The 22,694-nt window shown below is 43.7% G+C and overlaps 1 protein-coding gene across 2 annotated transcripts in view; it reads left to right on the top strand.

Annotated features, from left to right (window-relative positions):
• The first annotated feature begins 1,072 nt into the window (after positions 1-1,072).
• The window catches only part of UNC5C (unc-5 netrin receptor C), a 245,451-nt gene continuing 223,829 nt past the window's right edge, over positions 1,073-22,694 (top strand). For both annotated transcript variants that reach the window (XM_066317918.1, XM_066317919.1), the window contains exon 1: positions 1,073-1,259. In XM_066317918.1, the coding sequence (XP_066174015.1) occupies positions 1,136-1,259 (124 nt within the window). In that variant the 5' untranslated portion in view covers positions 1,073-1,135. The remainder of the gene's footprint in view (positions 1,260-22,694) is intronic.

Raw genomic sequence — 22,694 nt, forward strand, 5'->3', positions numbered from 1 at the left:
TCTGCAAAGGGAAGGACAACTTAGAAAACAAAACCCAAAACCAAACATAAGACCCCCCAAACCCAAAAACTAAACAAACAAAACAAACCAACCAACCAAAAACCAACAACAAAAACAAACAAACAACAAAAAACCCACCAAACCCCACCACAGCCATAGAAAGCAGCAGTAAAACCCGACCAAGCCTGGTTGAGCAGTGAACCTGAGGTGTGGGCGCTACTATGCTCGGTGAGATGTGGTGGGCACGTGGTGAAGTCAAGACACCAGGGGCAGCTTTTCGGGGGTTCAAGAAGGGTGGAAGGGTAAGGGCTGGGAGTGACCCCAGCCTTGAGAGAGAGGCCCTGGAGGGCAAACAGGGAGATGCTCCCCAGGCGTGGTGGGTTCTCCAACAGCTCTCCTGGTGCGATCTCTCCCCCTGCCTTGCTGCTTGTGGGAGCAGACCACTACCCCCCGTCTGGCACGGGGGCTCCCCGATCCCGACTTTGATGGCTCCCTAAAGACGGCCCTGGTCTCCCAGAGTCCTGGAAGGGTGTGGAGGGTGTGCCAGGCCCACGGGGGCAGTCCGGGGATGCGAGAGCCGCGAGTGTAGCGGGGTCCGGCCAGCGCAGCGCCGGCTCCCGCTGCCGCTGCCGGCTGTCCTGCCCGGGCGGGCTGCGAGCGGCTGTCGGTGCGTGTGCGGGCGCGCACGTGTGCGCACCAACATCTGCGTGCGCCCGTGCCCGCGGCCGTGCGCGCAGGGGGCGCGGGCGGAGGAGGCGAAAGGGGCCGGTTCTGCGGCGGGTGGCTCCTCGCCTCCCCCGCCCCCTTCCCTCTGGGTCCGCTCCTCGCTCCGGCTCGCATTCTATCGCAGGCGGCCGGCGCAGCCCCCTCTCCCCAGCCCCGGCCTCGGCCCCCGCCCACCCCCGGGGTGGAGGCAGCCGCGCCGAGCCGCCCGCGGGAAGGAAGCAGCGCTCCGCCGGCTCCGCGCCCCTCCGCGGGGCCATGCAGCGCCTCTGCCCGCCCGGCCCGAGCGCAGCCCCTCGCCCCGCCGCCCTCCGCGCAGCCTGAGCGCTCCGCGCCCGGAGCTGGGACGGGGCCGGCAGAGGCGGCACAGGAAAGCTCCGCGGCTCCGCGAGACTCCCCCGCTGCCCCGGCCATGGGGAAGGGGCTGGAGGGGACGGCGGCCCGCTGCGGGCTGGGACTGGGATACCTGCTGCAGACGGTGGTGCTCCCCGCCCTGGCCGTCCTGGGGGCCAGCCGCCCCGGCTCCGCGGCGCAAGGTAAGGAGATGGATGGACGCATAGGTGGATGGATGGAGAGGGGTTGGGGCGTCCTCCGTGTGCGGGTTAGAAATGCGACTTTATGTCGTGATTATCTTTTTTTACTATGTTTGTGTGTGCAAACAGTGCAGTCCTCCGCATGCACGACCCCCGCCGGGGTCTGGGGCTCTGGTCGTACCAGCCGGGTCGGGTCTGTAGGTGCTGAGCCTGGCCGGGACAGGCGTTCGCCTGCACTCGGTCCTCAAACCGGGCACGGGGAGAGGAGGGGAAGTTGGGGCTGAAGGAGCCCCGCCAGTGGCCCTCCGGGCGCACCGCCGCCGCTCTCCCGCCCCGGAGGGCCGGCAAGGTGCGTGGGAAAGGCAGGTGCGGGCGGGTGTCCCTCCGCAGCGCCAGAGCCGTACCCTGGAGCTCGGCAATCGACGGTCAGTCCGGAACCCCCCAAGGCCCCCCACGCCCTCCTTCTTCCCTGCCTAAAACATGATACACCCGAAGGGAGTCACCGTCTTTCTGTGTTTATGTTTGGAGATTTTGTTTCCTCTCCTGTGTCGGGGATTCTGGAGTACATCTCCATCTGCCTTCTCTGTAGCCATTCCCCTTTCTAAGTGGCAACACTGGCTTCTCAGTGCGTGTTTAGGGGTGTTTGAGAGCATCACAAAGAGCCCCGGTTCAGTGTGGCACCCACCGGGCTGACAGCCACAGCAGGAGGCTTTTTTCTCCTGCGAGCTGATGCTGGACAAACTTTCTCGGTGCTTCTCTTCTTTCTTTCCAGGAGTTAGACCTGATGTGGAAATGTGTTGCTTTTGTGGAGCACAGCAGAGAGTGAGGTTACTGCTGCATGTGGGCAGAGCTGCATACAGCAAAGATGTGCCGGCTGGTTAAAGCAGTTGGAAATCCCAGTTATACGATTTACAAGAGAAAATAAATTTTAGAAGCTTCTTTGTTTGTTTATTTTCCATATGTATGTAACCGAGAAGTAATAACATGCACTAGACTTCTGATTTGAAGTCGCTAGCATAATGCAAGTGTAAGAATGCATGATTTTCCCCACATCATGTCTGTGGAGAGGCAGTTGTGAAAACTACACAGATCTGACCCTATGTTCTCACCCAGCCATTACAAAGTGCACACCCCTGTGGCCTTTTTGACAGGAGAGCAGTGCTGGTTGTTCTGATTCCCGGTCCCTCTGGCAGGCTTTCTATGGGTTCTTTCAGGCACGGAGCTGTAGGTTTGCTGCTGGTGGGCTGGCTGCACTGAACACCATGTCTGTACATGTAACTGCTAATCCATTTCCTGCTGATACTTATTCCATCCCCTCAGAGTCACGTTCCCTTGCTCATTTATCTCACAGGAAGATCAGAAATCTGGCCATGAAAAGGGAGTAGCAGAGAACGAGAGTACAAAAATCCCTTATGCATCCTGGTACATTTCATCTGTGTCTTCCATATCATTTCCTTTCACTGGTTGGTTTCACGTTCAAGATAAGATAGGTTTGATATTTTGTATTTAGAGGTTTTAATAGTACTATATACTGTAGACCTACATGTCAGGGGGTATATATCAGTCTCTGTCGATATAGATATATCCTGTCAGGGGGCGTTGGAGAAGAAATCTCCCCTCAGACAGTTGAACCTGGAGTGGAAAGGAGCCTGCCTGCTCTGCTGGCAGGACACGGGAGTTTGGCATGACAGATGGCGTGGGCAGGGAAGAGAGGACCCCCTGCGTTAGGCTGTTCCAGAGCGCTCATCTTGGTGCCACAGGGCTCATACCTCACACTCCCGGATGGTTCCTGCTTTCCACACTTACCCTCTGTGACACAGCGCTGTGTGACAGAAACGCCACGAGAGCAGAGGAGCCAGGCCCCCTGTTCCTACACTGCAAAGGGCAATGCACGTGGTGGGACCTGCCACAGAGCACAGGTGTGCTCACCTACCCAGAAAGGGATGGAGAGCTCTTCAGCAACACTTCCCAGTGTGTGATGTGTGATAAACTTCCACAACAGAGTGAAAAATCCAGGGAATCTGGTTGGGATATAGCTCTTCGTCTTGGACTTTTTTCCCCCATGTATACTTTTATTTGTATTGCTAGGACCAGGCAGAGAATTTGGGTGCAGACATGGTTTTGGCATTTTTCCCAGAGCTGAGGGATTTTTCTGATCGGTGTGTGCAGTGGGGATTTTCATGTATGTGTGTATGTGTACACGGTGCTTCAGTGAGGCAATGAATCAACAGTTTAACTATGCCCTCTTCAGGAAGTTTCTTCATTATATAGTACCGGGCAAAGTTTTCCCTCTATTCTATATATACATTTCAAAAACATATATATTTCATCTCAATTCCCCAACTATCTTAAGCTTTTGAAGCAGGCTGAGAAAGCCATGAGCATTGCTGGGACTTGTGCTTTGATACCTTCCTGTTCTATTGCCTCGTAGAAGATGAATTTATTAACTGAGGGGCTGGCGGACCCACCCCCCCTCACTCCCTGGCAGATTCATTATCACTGTGTCTCGACGTCCTCCTGTGAGCTTCTCAGCAGACCTAAATACACTTTTTGTTTTATGAGTATTTCTTATCATCTTATCTGAAGCTGTCTAAGTATTTTTCCGCTATTATCAGGAGAGAACAGGAAATGGCTGCAGTGGTAGAGACAGCCCTTAATTCTCGAGGTGGTGTGAATGGGGCCAGAGGGATTATCAAGCCAGAATCAACTGTGATCTGGCATTCACTGCATTTACTATACCTCTATGTTAAGCTACCTCAGAATGAGAATTTAAATGCCTCAAACTGTGCCCCTGCTGGGCATTTCAGTGCCATCTCTGTAAGAGCAACTTTTCCTTTGGCTCTTCAGTCAGCAGTGACTGGGTTTCAGCTGTTGTGCTCCCCTACAGCCCCCACACTTACTGCTTCCCAAACTGTTATCCACTTGTCCTGTGGCTCCCACCTTTTTGTTGTGTAGGTGGGACGAAAGGGAGGTCAGGCTATCTATCTGTAGTGACAAGCATGGTTCAGACAGCTTTTGGGGTTAATAACGATGGTCTAAAAGATGGTAGAAAAGCTAAATGGACTACGTATTAATGAGGTTGTGTTTCATTTATTCCTTTACAATGAAAGAGTGTGTTTTTCGTGCTTAACCCCTCAAACCTAATTAAATCAAAGTGATAATTTAAAAAGAAAACTGTAAAAGAGCCATATGTGCAGATATTTGTCTTGCCCCAGCATAGTCTGTATTCGCAACAGCAGCAGTTTGAAAATGCTTAGTGCGGAAAAAGTGAAATATAACATGTGAATGTACTAACCTTTTGGGGATGCATTTCGTAATTAAATACCTAAACACATCGTGTTGAAAAAAGGAGGGGAAAGGACTTAATTATCTTGATGCATCAGTGGACCTCTTGTACTTGATCATGTGGGTGTAGTATTTGTATTAATAAAGCAAGAGCCAAGTAGTATTTTGTTGTGAATGGATAAGGCCCATTGGAACAATAATCTGTTTTAAAGCGATGCACTGTAGTAGATTTCAATGATGCTGACAAGTTTGAGCTGGATTTGGTAGCTTGTACTGGTTCTGAGTAGGATTTTACTACTGCAGTACTCTTTGCTGAAAGCCAAGCAGCCACCTTGTTTCCTTTGCTGACAGAGGTGCAGTTTAAGCAGGATTAAAATTAAGTGGGTGAATCTGTGCATAGAGGAGAGATTCCTCCCTGGGAACCTGGGAAATCAGAATTTGAGCTCTTCTTCCTCTGGGTAGAGGCTCTAGCAGCTGGTTGAGAGAGTTACGGAAAAAAATGTGGCTCACATACAGGTTCCTCCTAATGGCTCTTCAGCATTACTGTCAGTGTCATTTATTCCTCTGTACAATAAGAATGCCAGAGTGCATCTGAACACTTCCACAGTTGTGCTTGTTTGCACTTAATCACTTTACATGGATCATTCACCACACAACTTCATTTTTCTTTGGTAATGGTCTTACACCCCAGTTATTCGCTGTATTTTGGGACTAGCTTTGTGTGTGACATCCAAATTCAGAAACAGGAAACAGCCTTTACCAAATTAAAGAGATTTTCCTAATTTAATTTTCCAAATACAGTGTATCTGAAAACAGGAATACAAGTCTGTGCCAAGGCCTGGCAAATCAGTTCCATAGCTGGTCTGTGCAATAGGAAAGGAGAAGATGTGTGGGGAGACAGACTGTAGGTAGACAGAGACAGTGCTGAAGGCAATCTTGCTCCTGATATATGGCAGCTGTGTTAATTACCCAAGAGTGGGAACAGCCTTGCCCTCACAGCTGCGAGTGTGATAAAGAGATGAGAGGGAGTCAGTTGGAGGCTGGTGTCCAGGATAAGATGCTGTACATAGGACAGACAGACAGGGTTAGCTGACCATGCTAGGGACAGGAAGGAGTGAGCCAGAGCTAGAGAAGGGAAGAAAGGAAGGAGCGAAAGAACCAGAGCTGTGTGGAGCTGCCCATGGGAGACTACAGAGAAAAGGTATGAAAGATTTCTAGATAACAAGGTGCTGATGCTTGAAACCTTCTGATGTTTTACTGAAGCACTCTGAGTGTTGTGGCCATCTCAAAAACCACAAAAATGTGGGTTATATTTATTGGACATTTCCAGGTAAATATCTCGATTTTTGTGTAAATAGAAGAGAAGTGTTCCGAGGCACAGTCTACAGTTCAGTTGACTAGGATACAAAGCAACTCAGTTTCTATAGAAAGTAAGAGAAGCCCAGGCTGAGAAGGAAAACAACTCATTATTTTTGCACAGTATATGACTACAATTTTATGTATAAGTAGAATACAAAGGAGAGTTATAATTCGAAAAGCAAAGTTGCATTTATGTCATGCTACCAGCAAAACAATCTTCTTGGGTTTAGTAACCGGTATATGGCTGTATTTCTTGGGTTTTGGTTCTTTCTGGATTTTACATCCTTGGGCTTTCAAGGAATCTGTTCTGGATACTTTTTCTACAAAAAAGCAAGAAAATTACCTTTGCAGCTCACCAGGAAAATATGCTTGAATTGCTGGTGCAAAGGGGAATACCTGGGTAAATTTGCATTGCTGGACTAGTGGACAGTTTGCTGTGATTTAGTCAAAGAGGATTTGGCTCAATGTGAGTCTCAGGCTTGCTTTGTCATTGAAAACATGTTACTGGAGGCTGTCTTTGAAATAAAACTCTAATCATGGGTTCTCTGCCTATGCGATGTATTTCACATAAGCGTCTATATGTCCCTTTAGGAAAAAATGGCACTGTGTTCCCTCCCTTTAGGGCGGGGAGAGGGCTGTGCTGGTTTGTGAAGCGCACATCTTGTTAGCCACCCAGTGGAGGCATTCAAGTCTAGCAGGCAGCGATCCTGGCACGGGTGCCAGCGCGGCGGGAATTACAGCCTCTGTCATTTGCATTCGCCGGCTCTGCCGCGCGTTCGGCTCGCAGGTACAGAGCAGCTTCCCAAGTGCAAGTCAGGAATCAAGGGAAAGGAGTAAGAGACGAGCTGTGGTTTTCCAGCTGGCCATAACCAGGATAATATTGTGCAGAGGCACAGTTCAGTGCTGGCTGCTTCCAGGGACTGAAGGAATGGTGGTGTTTTAAGTGATGTATCGTGTGTGCTCAGGAGCAGCCACCCCTGGGTCTTTCCATCATAACGTTATCCAAGAAGCAATCGGAAGGAAATGTTATTAAGTCTTCTGGGAGGAAAATTGTATTCAAAGAAACACTTAATTTGCATCATTTGCAAGCAAGCATCTGAAATTATGCTAAAAAGGGAAATGGTTATAAAGAACTTTACACAGAATAAATAGGAACAACAAAATTCCCCTTGATTTTGGGTGTACTTTATTCCTCTGTGTTTAATTTAATGGGGTCATCTGTAGGTACTCCAGCCCCCTAGTCTACTGCTGTGGTAGAGAGATGATTTATTCAGTATTGTTGCTGGGTTCGTGATAGGTTTGGTTAAATATTTTGCAGAAGATCCATTGTGGTTGTTGTGTTTAGATTTATCTTTCTGGTGTGAGGGTGTAACATAGGACTACACAGCTGGTGTGTGCACACTAGCTGGAGGAGCTGAAGGAAAGCCCCAACGTGTAGCTGTGTTCCAGTTGTTTTCCTCAAGGCTGGCTCTGCTTGTACAAACAGTGTGCACAAGTAAGGTGCAGTGAGTGCGAGCAGCGGGCAGGAGCTGCCAGAGGTTTTTCCAGCTTTCAGTAACCTCAGAGATTCTTGTATATAGCTTTCTCCCTAGGTAGTCATCACTAGAACAACTTCCTGTTTGCTTTTATGACTCCATCCCAAATCACATGGACGTTAAGCAGGAAATATGGGATTTCCTCCCAAGCCATCAAATGCCAGGATTTGGGGAGTCCCTTTATAGCCTGGGACATTATCTAAAAGTTTTGGCTGGGGAGATAGACCTTCATGCAAAAACAGTCTCACTTAGAAATACCCTTTTTATCAACATGGAAAATCTAGGTGGAAACAAAAGAGAAAAAAAGATTCCTTTTTTGTTTATTTGCTCAGGGGAGGTTGGAAAAAAGGGAAGAAATCTTAATCAAAACCAGAAAAGATTCAGTTATTTTAGAGAAAAGGTCACTATAGCCCTGAATATTTACCCTACTGTCCAAACTATTTGTATTTATACTCTCTGAAAATGTGTTATGTTTTCAGTGAAAATTAAGAAGTTAAAAAGTTGTGAAGTCTTCTGACAACGGTTTTCATTTCCATTTACATTTTTCCACATATTTCAACCAGCCTAGTGAAAAACCCCACTGTTAGACTTTGTTTACAGTCCTGGTTAGCACTGGTTAAGGCATATATTTACAGTGCTCTATAGCTCTTGTGTTTTGTTTTTGGTTTGGTGTGGGGTTTTTGGTTTGTGTGTTTTTGTTTTTGATTTTTGTAAATCGCACTGATTTTTCTGTGATGTAGATTGAGGTGGAGACCCAAATTCTCAGCAGTGCTAGACATGCCCTTATTTCCACCAGGGAGTGTCAGGCAATGCTGAATTTAGATGAGTGCCTCTGCTGCTCCCTAAATACCAGCAGTGCTGCTCTAGCTTGGGTGGCAGCCCAACAGTCCTGTCAAGGCAGCGATGTCTCCCTTGTCAGTGTGTGATGCTGCAGTGCCTCAGCACCTCCTCAAAATTCTCACTTTCCTTTGTTGTGAGCCCGACACAGGCAGGACAGGAGAGACACTCAAAAAGCGGTGCATTCTTGTCTCAGTTGGTGATACCTCCTGAGCTTTCTATGTTCTTGCGTTGCTGGAGACAATGGGAAGCTCTTATTTGTAACATTGCCTTAGTTATTCCATCTCTATTTTGCTGGATTTAGAAGCTTGCTGTATTTATCACTGTTTGGTGGAGAGGTCTAGGGGGAATTGCCTCAGTGTGCAGAGGAAATGCGTAAGGCAAACCAAAACCTGGGCTCAAGTTTTCCAGGTAGCCAAGACTGGTGCTCCAGTCCATTCTCCAGTCTGAAGAAAGAGGAGATGCTACAGAGGGAATGCCACACTGAGAAGGCTCTTAGGTACCTTCTCAATGTTGAATTTCTTGAGTCTCACTGATGTATCTGCTGTAGTCTAGAAATATGTATAAAAGGATGCCATGGGTTAGGAATGGTACTCCTCAGTTTAGTCTCTCCCACTTGGACCCTCCAAACCATGTGCTGCTCGCTCTCTCTCTCTCCTCCCTTCTTCCCTCCCCTGAGGTGGGATGGTGAATTGGAGGCAGTAAAGATCATGGGTTGAGCTACCAACAATTTACTGGGAACAGCAGTTAGATGAGAAAATGTACAACAACAATAGTGATGAGAGAAGGTCCAAGAAAGAGGCGAATGATTCACACGGAAACTCCCTGACCACAGCAATGCCTGACCGCTCCCTCTGCCACACTACCCAGACTTGGAAAAGAGCCCTTCACCTCATCCCTGAAAAATGGAGTGAGCTGGTATAGTATAATCTCTGGGTCCTAGCCATGCCTCCTCCTGGCTACTGCAAAAATTAACCATGTGCTGGCCAGAACAAGAACAAAGGAACAGGCAAAAGTATGTGCTGTTGCTGAGGAACAGGGATGCTTCCTAGAAACTCTGACTTTCTGGTGGCAGGCAGTTTGGAAGGATTTGCTTTGCCCAATGCAATCCATAATATCTCAAATTTGGAAGGAGGAAGAGCAGATCCAGTGCATGTTAAATGGAATAAGGATCACTGTCCTGGGCTGTTCTGTTTCATTTGTGTTTAATCTGAGCTTCAGGACTATGTTATTCAACTGTACTTCATTCATCTGATTGAATGACTTATGCTCCAGAGGACCCCGTTGCCTTATGAGTTACAAAAGCTATGAGGTTGCCCAGGCAATTAAATCACTATCTTTTTTTTTCTTGTTGCAGGAACATTTTCAACAATTATGCTAAGGAGCTCAGATAGATTTCACTGGCCTGGCAACAGCTGAGCATTTTCTTGTTAGGTAGCTCCTGCCAATCCCTTTTTAGTTATTTTCAAGAAGTGAAGTAGCTTTATTTCTTAGTCTTATATTGAGTGAGAGGTTGAAATGTTAATCTCAGTGGATTAGCAGTGTATCCTTTGAGAAAAAGGAAAGCTGGCGTTTTTCTTGGTCCCCTGAGTGCTGGATGCAATTGTTTGAGAAATCTTGAATTTCATCAGCTAGATACAAGGAAATGTGCAAGTAAGCCTTGAATGATCTGTCAGAAGAGGGTGATTTTATTGCAGCCGTTTTGGAAACTTGTTTGAACTGATAGTTGTTCCCCAGGTATTTCTTTGCTTGAATTTAGTGCACTTCACATGAGACAGTGAAAAGAGATCACTGCAGGATTATTAGTAATTCAGAGCTTCTTGGAGTGCTATATTCCAGTCATCAATTTGCTAAAATAATGGCTGGAATATGAATTGCTGTGCTTTTATGATATGGTGTATCTATTGTTTAAATACATTGCTTGTCTTATCCACTCCCAACATACGTGTTTATACTGGAAAGTTTACATCGTGAGTGAAAATAAAGTACAGTCTCACTGAATGAGGTTAATTGCAGTTCAGTCATACTGAACTCAAGGAGTAAGAAGTGGGACAGAATAGCAAGCAAGATTAATTCTGTTCTCATGGGCACTGTATTTGCCTACACTGACTGAAGTGTGGGCACTTATCAGGAGTAATTCCAAGTACAGATGTGCGCACTGCCTTAGTCTGAATGAATTTGCTCTTTCATTAGTGTTTCTCTAAGTTTTGCCAGTTGCTCCTGGAGTCAGCACTGATGTATCCCTCTCACCTTTCCCTTTTCCCACAACTTTGTGTGTCTGTCTGGTAGCTCCGCACATACAAAAGATGAGTGGCTGTGACTAACAGTGGATAGCTGAGGCGAACAGGCAAACAGTGAGGTGTTCAGACTGAAATTTCATGTCTGCACTCAGATGAGACTGTAGAGAAATCTCTGCTGCATGAACCTCTTTTAATAGGATAAAACTCCCTGCTGCTTTCAGCTAGGAAGAGATAAAGTTTCTGCTGTTAAACTTAGCTACTTAATCTGAAAATCAAGGTTCATTGTGGAAACTAGAATTCTGACTGGTTAAGGAATGGATCTGTAATTAAATGGGGAAGACTCTGCCCTTCTACAAGTACTGTTCAAAGAAAATCTTGCTGAATTGTCTCATGAAATACTTGTATTCCTTGCTCAGAGGTTTTTGGCCCCAAAGCTGCTCTATTTTTTGACAAGTCATAGTCCCCATTACAAATTCTTTTCATGTAGACATTTCAAACCTAGCTTGAGGGACTTCCTTTCTGCTTCCTCACCAGTTTTTGAAGGTGAGGGTAACTTTTTTGGTCTCTTGCGCAAACAAAATGGAGCAGTGTTCTTATGCAGCAGATCCCTGCTGGCAAGAATAGGAGTGCAGGTTTTCCTTCTCTTCATCATGTAGAATAGCGGAGCAAATAGGAAGTTCCTAATTTCTTACTTTCTAAGTAACTAGAAAGTTCAGTACAGGGACCTGTCAGTTTGACTATCAGTTTTCTTTTGTTTTGTTACTCTTTTAAATGCCTAATGTTTATACCAAGGACAGACTTATGTGCTACAAGGCCAGGTTATGACCACCACCGAATGTAGCTCCATTAATTTCAGAGCTAGCACATGCCAGAAGCTGATCTTTTTCTGTGTTAAAAATATGTTGACACAGTAGATGAGATTCTAGGATGAACAGACCTTGATCTCATCCTACTTGGTGGCAAATTTTTTCATGAGGTTGTTTCCTTTTTGCTTGGTATTTGTTTTTGAAGCTGGATAATTTGAATAACTTTGAGGCTATCCATTTCCCTTCCATGTGGCAATGTGACTCCTTCCTGTAGCGAGATTAACATGGTGCCTCACTTGAAAAAAAGTTGGCAGGATTCTTTTAAGTAGATTTTTTTTTGCTTAGCTTTTTGTTACAATATTTTAGATAAGAATACTGACAGCCAAATGTCACCAACTGTAGGCAGATATCCACGTGAATATCTATTACACACAAATGTGTGACAATTTCCTGCCTTAGCAATCGTTTTTGAACTAAAGACCTCTGCCACTAAAAGCATGGGCTTCGAAGTTTTCAGTAAGGAGTGCAGCCTGGTAGCTGGTAACAAAAGCAGTTGTTATCTCCATGGAGGCAGTGGAATGAGAAGTGCCATATGCCTTTCATGAGTACTGGAAAAGGCAAAACTTTTCAGCTGCTTGTCCTGAAATATTGCTGTATTAATCTTTTTCCTCCCTCCACCCCCCCAAAGTTATATATTAATTCCTTGTAGTAAACATGGCTATTAGATAAAGCCTTCCAAATCTTTTTAAAAAATTTAAAATGCCTAATTTAATGACTTAATTTATAAACATTTCTATCATTTTGTGGTCTCAAGAATAAAGTTTTAAATTTGCATTTATGAGAAACATTTGCAAAGAAAATTAATTTAAGTGGCAAAGTGATTTTGTGTGGACTATTAATCTGCTGATCAGCTTATTTTACCAGTACTTGGTTTCATTGCCTTTTTTTTTGTTTAGGGAAATCAATAGATAAATAGTATTGTGATCAAATTTACTTTCTGTCTGATTATTGTCACTGGATTGCTTGGGATTTACTCACTGCAGTAAGGCGAGGAAAATTTGGTGTTTTGTCTTTGAAGTTTTGTATTCACTAGTACCACTGCAGAACATATTTCATTTGTGGAGGCCAGGCTGAGGTTAAGTTGGTTTTAAAGATAACAGTAGATTCCAGTGTCCTTGCATTTGTTTTGTATTTGGTGACAGTCACTAAATCAGGGGAAGGAATGTTCAAACAACACACTTGAGGAAAAGTGATTTTTATAGAAAGGGCCCATTCCTGCTAATAGCCAGTGACTGCACACAACCCCACTGACATTAAAAGTCCATTAGCTAAGCCAAGTTTAAACACCAGCTGATGCTATGTCAGCTAAATGTATATTGGAATTTTTCATGTAACACAGCAATAGCACTGCTGTACTTTTCCTAAAACTATGTACATTAAGAAAAGCAAATGTCATCTGATAGTAGTGAGATGAAGAGTTCACATTAAAGTAGGCAGAATTGTAATCAAACTGAAGTCACCATCTGGTTGCATTAATGAGAAACAAAAATGGATACAAGAAAAGCAGGGAGTGTCAGGTTTCTGAATTAAAGCTAGATGAACAAATCTAGTGTACAGGCTTCTGTAATACAGGATAAGCACAGAGCTGCTTATCTGCTTGGTGTTTTATCATTAAATATGATATGACCCTGTTTGAGATAAGTTTATACTGAAGTCTGTAAGATGCTTTCTCATGTGGAGCACTGGGTTGCCATGGAAGGAGGTTGTTTTCTGGCAGTTTAGGAAATATGTCTCATTACAGCTGTATGAAAACCTTTAAATGTGTTAAGATAATGCTTGTATCTTATGGTCTGAAATTCTAGTTAACCAGTGGCACAGCAAATAGCATTCGCCCATCTCTATGTATCAAAAAAAAAAAAGTGTGGTAATGAAACAGTGCGTGTGCTTGGTATTGAGAAGAGCACTTACTGTTCATCTTCAGAAGCAACCAGCAGGCTGACGTCCCAGTACCGTGGTCTTGGCACCCACAGCAGCACGGTTTAGTGCCTGGCTTGGCAGGGGCTCTAATTCAGAAAAGCCGCTTTGAAGTCTGCATTGAGAATAGACCTTGTGTTATCAAGTTGTTGTGGACACAGGCTTGGGTGGCTTAGCCAGTGAATGTGAGAGCTGGAGCAGCGGGGTAATGAGTCCCTCACTGACACGTCCCAAGCCTGGTGAAGTACTGCTGTCACCTCTGCTGTGTCATTATCTGTCCATTAGCGAAGCCCTGTGCAAGTACTGACAGGAGCACAGCTAGAATGCCTGACGTGGGCTGACAAACCCACTGCAAGCATCCTGTGAATGTATCTGGAGGGCTGCCTTGCACTCTCAGCGCACTGTGTTAGTAGTGCAGAACTCTCAAACGTGTCATGAGGCCAAGAACGATTGTTTGTGTCTTCCTTGCTGAAGGAGCTGACATCAGTAGCGCGCCCAAAGCAGATTGTGTGTTTGCGAACCACAGGGTTTAAGGAGAGTAATTTAATTGCGTTTTTCCCCCTTCTGGAACATAACATGTAAACACAGTACTGAACTAAAGCCTGGTTTTAATTACAAGCAGCAACTTTTTCATGTTGACAGATTTTCACATGGAAAGCTTTATTGAAAATGAGAGGAGACCTCTTTGCCATCGTTAGTTCTTGCTGCTTAGTGCTTTTATCAAGTACAGTAAAATACAGTTTATAATTAATTCAAAGCTTATATGGACATGTTTAATATAATTACCAAACAGAATCCTGTTTACTGACATATTGCTTGTGAAACCAGCCTGAATAATCTGGTCTCTGGCACACATAAATCAGGCAGTAATAACAGCTGTAAATATTTCATAATATACTTAGAGTGCTTTGATTTTAATACTGAATCCACTTTCGGGTTTTGAGGATAAAACATAGGTCAAAAATGACTTTTACCATATGTTCCTTCCTAATCTCTTACACTACTTTGCCTGGAAGTTATTTTTAATTTTTTTTTTTTGTATTTTATTATAAAAAGGTGAATATATACACATTCACAAGCTGGGAAAATTATGTAATTAAATTATGCTGGAACTAACCAAATGACGCCACTCACATTGGCATGGGACAATTGCTTCAATACAGCTGTGATTTTTTTTTTCATTGGAAAAGGCATTGCAGTGCCAATACTCTTTGTCTTTCTCAAAGTTTTACTATTTTTATGTGGATGTCTGTGTGTTGTATACTAAGCCTGAAAGACATGCATAAGCCACTAAGAGGCAGCTGGTTATGCTGTTAATTCAGGTGGCCAAAGGGCTGAGAAACCAAAGATGACCAGGAGCCAGCCTAGTAGCGGACTGCTGGGCGACCCATGATACTGTATTTTGTACTGGGCCCCCTCCTTCTGGGAAGGTTTTGAGCTGGTATATAAATAGAAGGAAGAAAATGTGACCAATTATCTGGTTAGTGCAGAATATTTGGGGTTGCATGAGGCTACTAAATCATCTTTGAGAACTCCAACTGTGTGCGTGGTATGTCCAGTTCAGAAAAGTGCCTTGGAGGTTCAGGAAAAGGCTTATGATTATCCCTCAAGTCATTTTACCCTGCACCAAGCAAAGAGCTTAAAATGTAGTTGTGCAAAAGACATTTTGCAATTTTTGTTTACTGAGAATTTTTCTTTAACCTCTAAAATGAAATAAGAAATAAAGTAACTAAAGCACTATTTAGAAGGGCAAATTTGAAAAATATCCATTTTGGGAATTTGTTCTGCAGTTGGATTCCCCTGCTATAGTTGACATAATGTTTCAGATGTTTTGGCCTTTGCACTCTCTGAAAAAATCATTAGTCTCCAAAACTGTGCCAGGCTCCTCAGGAATGCTGCCCCTTCCGAGCTATGAACCTCTCAAGCTTAGGATACCACCCCCCAAAATAAAAACCCAACTAACAATTGTTATGAGTTAGGAAATAACACTGGGATATGTCACAGCAGTTCTTACTTTTTCTCCTTGCATCCTTGAGAAATCCACAAAGCCTCTTTGTATAAAGGGAGCTCCTTGGCCTTGCTTTTAGGTGGTCAGTTTAAGATATATCAACCTATTTTGATCTGTGTAAAACTATATGGTGATACTTGTGATCAGTATTAGATGTCCCTATCATCATTCTACAGGCACACAGGGATCCCTGGATATGATTTGCAAAGGTATTGCTGCGAAGTATTAAGCAAGTCACTCTCTCTAGAGAGATCACAGGAGTTCGTGAATGCAGTACTTCAATTTAGGAAAGCTAAAGTCCCAATACTTAATTTTCTATAGTATGAGAACTTGCACTGACATGTGAGTCATTGCCTGAGAACATTGTAGTGGGTGAACAATATTAAATTGCTTTGTTGTGTATGTGCAGGCTGTATCCAGACACTGTCATTGGGAAGTTATTAGTATGTATAATTAACCAACCACAAGGAATTTCTGGACTGAGATAGCTTATGTAAGCCTACGTGTTTCCTTCCCACAAACCCAGCTTAAAGCTTCATGCAAGCATCTTGCTAAGAAAATGTCTTCCTGCCCATGAAATATCATTTGGGAGGATGCACTTACCTGCAACAGTTCAGCCTTTTACCTGGCAATAGTCCGACCTTCAAAAGTTAGTTCTTCTGACTTGTGCTGTTTATCAAATGCTGTGTTGTTTCGTATTAGATGATGTGACCTTTAGATTTCAGCTGCTGCCATAATTTAATTGACAGCCTGAGCTTTCCTGTAGGAGCCTGTTTTGGTTTAACACAGCAGGTAGCAAACACCACACAGCCACTGGCTTGCTCCATCCCCACCCTGTGGGATTGGGGAAGAGAACTGATGGGGGGAATTCATGGATCAAGATAAAGATGGTTTAATAGGACAGAAAAGGAAGAGAATAACAGTAATATTAATAATAGCAATAAAATAATTAAAATATACAAAACAAGTGATGCACAGTGCAATTGTTCACCTGCCCAGTGATGCCCAGCCAGTTCCTGTGCAGCAGCCCCTGTCTGGTTTTCCCCTTCTCTTGTATACTGATCGTAACAAGTATGGTATGGAATAAACCTTTTGGGGTCAGCTGGCCTGGTTGTGTCCCCTCCCAACTTCTTATGCACCCCCAGCCCCCTTGCTGGCAGGGTGGGGTGAGAAACTGAAGAGTTCTTGATTCAGTATAAACACTGCTCTGCAATACCTGGAACATCAGTGTGTTGCTACCCTTAGTCTCATCCTAAGACTGAAATAAAGTGCCATACCTCCTACTAGGAAGAAAAACAGTTCTATCCCACCTGAAACCAGAACAGAGCCAAAATTATTAATGAAAATTTGTGCAACACCAGGTTTTCATGACTCAGGCCAACAGATAGGACTTGTGTGTGTGAAGACCAAGTTGCTGTGGCAGTGTAGGTCTGGAGTTCAGGAAGGCCAAGGATGTTTTCATTAGCAAGGAAATGGAGACCAGCTGTTTTATTTATGCTTATAAATATATATTATGTTATTTAGGTACACAGGTAAATTGTGTGTGCTCTTTAGCCCCATCTGTTCCAAATAAATTTCAGCCTACAGGCTGTAGGTTTTGAAAGTTTTGATTATGCTCAGAATGGTGAACTAAGGAGAAGAGCTGGCCTTCACAAAATATGCTTGCAGCTGAACCTCTCATTTTGTGTAAACCAGCACAGCTTTCCCGAGCTGAGTGCCTCAGTTCTGCTCCAGCTGAGGGCTGTTAACAGTCAGGGTTTCTGTAAGACTCTTTCCTGGAGGAGAGATTTCTATCTGGTCTGTTTGGACAGAAAAAGTTTCCGTGACTCTGAGAATGCTTTTAAAAGAACTGGGGAGAAAAGGGAGCAGATGCTGCAAAGTACATCAGTTAACAGAGAGCAGCCTCAATGTTAACAAAGAGAGATTATTTACCATTAAAATGAGGAGGAAAATGTTTGTATCTTTACAAGATCTTGTCCCACTTAGGAGAGCCTAAAGAAAAGATAGGCATCTTCAAGGGCAATTATTGGTTAAAATGCTGGCTTATGACTATAAGTTGTTTGAAGCTTTTTATTAAAAAAAAAAAAAAAAAGCCTTCTTTGGATGTTTTTGCAATCGCCCACTATCCCACTGATGCAAAGTCTCTTCAAAGACTTAGTAATTAAAATGTAGAGGTTGTATGTTCACATTTACCCAACTCTCTGCAGTTTTTTATTCTTAGACCATCACCCTACTTCTGAACAAAACTTGAGATGAATTTTCTGTGTACCATCAAGACCATTTTCCTTGCTATGGCAGTGACCAGTCACTTTTGATCATCTTAGAGGGTATTTACAGAAACAGAAATAAAACTTGATTGTCCTCATTGTCTTCTATCAAAGTAGGCAATGGAAAATTAAAACATGAAGGAATGAACCTGTTAGGATTAATGATTTCAAATATTAGTAAGAGTGGAAACCATACATTTCTTTGTAGAGTTAAGAGTTTTGAATACACTGTAAGCTTTATTATTTTCCCGAGTGGTAAGACAAATACTGCACTGTGTAAATAAGTTCAAGCATCCTCTCCCCCCCAAAATACAAGGAATAGACTAAACATTCTTTTCTCTTGCATGAAAACGTGGGATGGGAACAAACCTGTGGGCATTGAGGCCGGAGAAAGGCAGAAGCAGGGTAGTATGTATGTATTTACCAGCCACTTCTAAACCACGAGACAGATACAAACACATGCAGGCAGCCTGTTTAAAGGTCAGCTACGTTGTGCACGACACTTGAGCCAAGAAGGAGAAGGCAGTGATAAAGGAGCTGCTGCTCCATTTGATTAGGACACCAAAACACAAAAAGAGGACTGGTCTGGCCTAGTGACTGTGAGTGGCCCCACAATCATCCACACCACTAGTTGTTCACAATTGAGTGGACTGAATGTGGCCCTGACATAAGAGGCTTTGGGCTTCCCTGCTTCAGGAATTACCTCAGGATCCTCAGTTCATTCTGGAAGACTATTCAGGATGAACTAAGGCAGGCAGGGAGGAAAAAAAAAACTTGTTGAAAAGCAGAAGAAAAGTCATGTGAACTTAAGATTTGATAGTTTTTTAAATAAATGTGTCATCATCTATATGAACTATTATATTGTGGCTAGGTGATATGTAAAGCAACAGAAGTACTTTAAATATGAAAAATATTTGCTATTGCCACCAGGTTATCTCTTGATGTTGTTGTTGGTTTGGATTGTTTGTTTGTTTTTCATGTGAGACTGTTCCTTATCTGCATGAGAAAACTTGAAGAAGTGGGAGGAGGGACTTAGAACAATTTCATGAATTGGACCATCTAGCCGTTGCAAAGATATCAGTGGGTCATTATTATATTTGAGTGTGAGAGGACACTGTAAAACCCAAGGGCAATGTAAAGTGGGATCCCACAAGCTGAGTGAAGAATTTGAAGCAAAATAGATGGAAAGTATCAGTGAAAAGACTGTGGATCCGGCCTTTGTTTTTGAGTGCCTGCACTGGTGCCAGGACAGAACTATTTGTTACCAACTCTCCTGCTGGGATGCTTTAGGAGAATGTCATTTTGGTGTGGTTGCTGGGTATGCAAAGCTGAAAATTAGATAAAAAGAACTGAAAAAGTCAGCTTAAGCATTGTAGACTTTCATGCACAAGGAAACATGTCAAAGGAAAATTTGAGGCAAGAGTGGGATTAAAGGCACTGTTCTGTATAAATCCTTTCCCTTGTGAGCAGTCCTATTAACCTTTGAATTGTGATGATACTTATACAAGGATCTGTGCTTCAGTGTGTGAGTAATCCCACATTTCTAATATGCAGCCTTGCAAGGTTGTGTGTAGCCTAAAAAGAGTAGTCCCAACAAAGTTTCCCAATAGGATCAAAACCAGATCTTCAGGAAGGAGTTCAGACCAGAAACACAACTTTTCTGAAGAACTCTTAATCTAAACTCCCTGTTGCAGGAGCTCTTATCAGAGAAGTTTTGACAATGTCTATTGATTAAGATTCTCTTTTTTTGTATCTTAAAGAGTAAATCGAAAGGTCATTTTTTATATTGACGTGCAAGGAGTTTTATTGATTCTCTTTTATGAGGCGTTAATGAAATCTGTAGAAGCCAAACAAGATTGTATAGTTAACCTTGGCAAGATTGCGCGTTCTTTTTACACGTGCAGAAAAGGGAAAGCAGAATGTTCCGTTTTGGCAGTTTAAGTTATGTGAGAGGGAGTGAATTTTGCAGAATTAAATACCTCTTAGCACAGAAAAGAGAGCATGATATATCTGTACTAACTCGTTCCCTCTGAAATGTGCTTAGCAGAGATTTTTTGGGGGGAACACTTTGTTTTCCTGCCTAATGGTCCCACATATTTATCACTATGAAAACATGCAGAGAAGTCAGTCACTTGCTACATGTGCCAGAAATGCCTTCCATAGTCACAACGGTGGTATGTCAAAAGTCTGTCTCACTTTAAAAGAACAGGCAGGATTTATTCTGGAAATGTACCAAAATGGACCAATCTGTCTCAGAAATATGAAGCTGGGATCAATTTTGTAAAGTTAAAATAAACAGTAGTCACACTTGACCCAGTGTATTAAGCTAGCAGAGAAAAAAAAAAAAATAAAAAACTGGGGGTATCTATGGATTTGGTGTGGTAGAACATTAAGTATGACACATCGGATTAAAAAAATTATCCACTAACCTAAAAGCTATGCAGAATAAGATTTGGGATGACTTTTCAGTGCATTGTTCCATTACTTTCTTAAACTTATTTTTTTTTATGCCGCTGAAATTAATGAAGACCATCTTGGCCATGCAATAAAGCTCATGCCCCCTGAGAAAGAGTGTCCTTGCATAGTGAAAGCTCAGATGCCTTTGAGTGAATGTTGTGCATTTTTATTTGCAGTAGGAAAAACATATTGGAGAGAGGCAAGTATAATTATCTTCATTTTAGATGGAAACCAGAGGAGCAGGAGGCAGGACTGGGGAGTGAGCAGACACAGGAATTCCCCTCTGGTGGGCTCACAGAAAACATGGAAGTAATTTGTGGTATGAAAATGGCTGATGGTGGTGTTTGTTTCCATGAAAAGTCTATGGAGAATGTAGGAACTGGGTGCCGGATTTTTGCACTATGGTCTGATTCGTGTCCAGCTTAATTGCTGTTGGCCCAGCTCAGCTTTGCCACTCATCCTCACTGGCAGTCAGCAAGATGCAGATGAAATGCCCAGTTGGAGAAGCCCTGTTATGCTGAGCTGTTGGTCCAGCTCTGCCATTGCCTCTGAGGACCAGTCCTGCCTGATTTGCTCCATGCCAAGTGGTTTACTTCAGCCTGCTTGCCCACACGTGTGAGGTTCAGTGACTCTGATGGGGCCCCTACATAGCTTTTCTGTTATTCACTCCCCTCATAAAAGCCTCCTTTTCTCCTCACCAGATGCACAAGTCTTCGCAGAGCATTTCCACTTCGCAGAGCATTTCTTTTAGCTGGGAAGGTGAAGGGATTCATTTGTGCCACTGCCCCCATGCCCCATGGGGGCTGTGCTCAGGGGGAGGCTGTGGTGGGTTTTATACGAGGCAGCCGTGCTGCAATATTGCAATATTCAAATCTGCACAGCTGGGAGTCCCTCATGGTCTTGGTGCAGTTGCTCAAGAGAAATGTCCTCTCTTCACCCCTGTGTCGGGCACCAATTGTGTTTGAAGAGGGCAGAATTGGCTGGAGATGGTGGGTGCTCTGGAGCTGCTGGAGGAGTGTTAGGTACCATGTCAAGGCTTCTTGACTCTGTGCCCAGAGTGTGAATGGCTTTCCTTCCCAGTTTGGAGCTCCCGTCTGCTTCAGAACACTATGAAATCAGTCTGTAAAGAGACACATCCCAAAATGTGGAGCTCGTCTTTGGCTCAGCTCTTGCACTTTTATTAGGTGCCATGAAACTGAGGGCTGGATGTTGCTGCCTTTCTCAGTGCAGGAAATAGGTACAGGGCAGTTCTCCTTTATGTACTTTCTTAAATCATAGTATGTGTTCTTTTTTCTGGTTTATGTTTTGAGTAGTGACCATTCAGGCTCCGGTGGTTATGAAACTGTCTACTCTGGAGGACAGTGGATAGCTGCACTACATTAGAGTCTCTTCATTTCCTCCTTTGGAAAATATACCTACAAATTCCATCCATTGAGTCTCCCTGTGTGGGAGCACCCCCAGGAAAGAGCTGGAATAACCTTCTGAGATATTTTACAAAAACTGCAGGGTTATCTGAAATGTCTAAAACGCATTACAGGATGTAAGTGAATCCAAAAGAGACAGGCAAACATGTTACCTTTTGTTTTCATGTGTAAATAACACAAAGAATAGGGGTTTGGTTATTTACCTTTTAAAGGCACATTTTTGTTAAACTCCTTTGCATTTGTGCATGTCAATACATGAATGAATTTATGTATTTGAAAGTTAAAAACATTTTGTTGGCTGCTAATATTTCATTTCTATCCACTTCATATAAGCTGCAGAATTCTTTTATTGATCAAAAGAAGATTTAGGGATGAAGAATGCCAAGAAGTTTTTCATTGCAGCTCTCCAGTAATAATATAAGTAGGACGCACAATTTTATACACTGTCTTCAACTGCATTTCCAGGCTGTACATATTCAGGAAAACAGACACTCCCAGTTTTGTAACAGAAAACAGTGGAAAAAAAGAGAGAGACCTGACTTGACAGAGGGACAAAACAGGCAAATGGATGGATACAAACATGAAGAGAAAGAGTTGGGATTAAACAATCCTTTGCAAATGTAGTATATGCTCCAGAAGTGCTGCTTTTTCTTCTGGTGAGTCAGCTTGGGAGTGTATGATGGCTTTGGTGGCCAGGCTGGGCAGCAGGAGAGACAGTGCTGAGGTGTCTGTAAATGCTTCTGCACAATCCAGCTGACAAAAAGAATGCATGCAAACAAAGCTATCATTGCCTCAGAGCACCAGTCAAAGGTAGGAACATGCAGCAGTCTGATGAGGAGTCATTTGGCCGCCTAGGCGCGCCTGGGATTGCTGTCCTGTGGCTGACTCAGCTTCCTTTGTCCCTGAGCTGCACACGCCAAGCTCTGCATGCTTACAGGTGAGCACACCTGTGCCAAACATCTGTGCCAGGTGCTGCTGATGTGTCTGTCAGGAAAAGAAGAGCTGTCATGAGACCTTTGCCATGTGCTGCTGCCAAGCCCCTCTGTCTGACTTCCACAGTTTGCCCAGCAGAGCGATTTATGATGTGGAAAAAGGATAACCTATATCAAAGGGGAAAAATAGCTACTGACCTGAGGATGCTCCTCTTAAAGAAGTTTGTTTGGCTTCTCTAACATGCATTGTGCTTTGATCCCATGGTAGAGTTGGGCAAAATCATGAACTGTTTCTGAAAGCCTTGGCCCTGCTC

This window comes from Sylvia atricapilla, chromosome 4 (genome assembly GCF_009819655.1).
Source record: "Sylvia atricapilla isolate bSylAtr1 chromosome 4, bSylAtr1.pri, whole genome shotgun sequence".
Lineage (NCBI taxonomy): Eukaryota > Metazoa > Chordata > Aves > Passeriformes > Sylviidae > Sylvia > Sylvia atricapilla.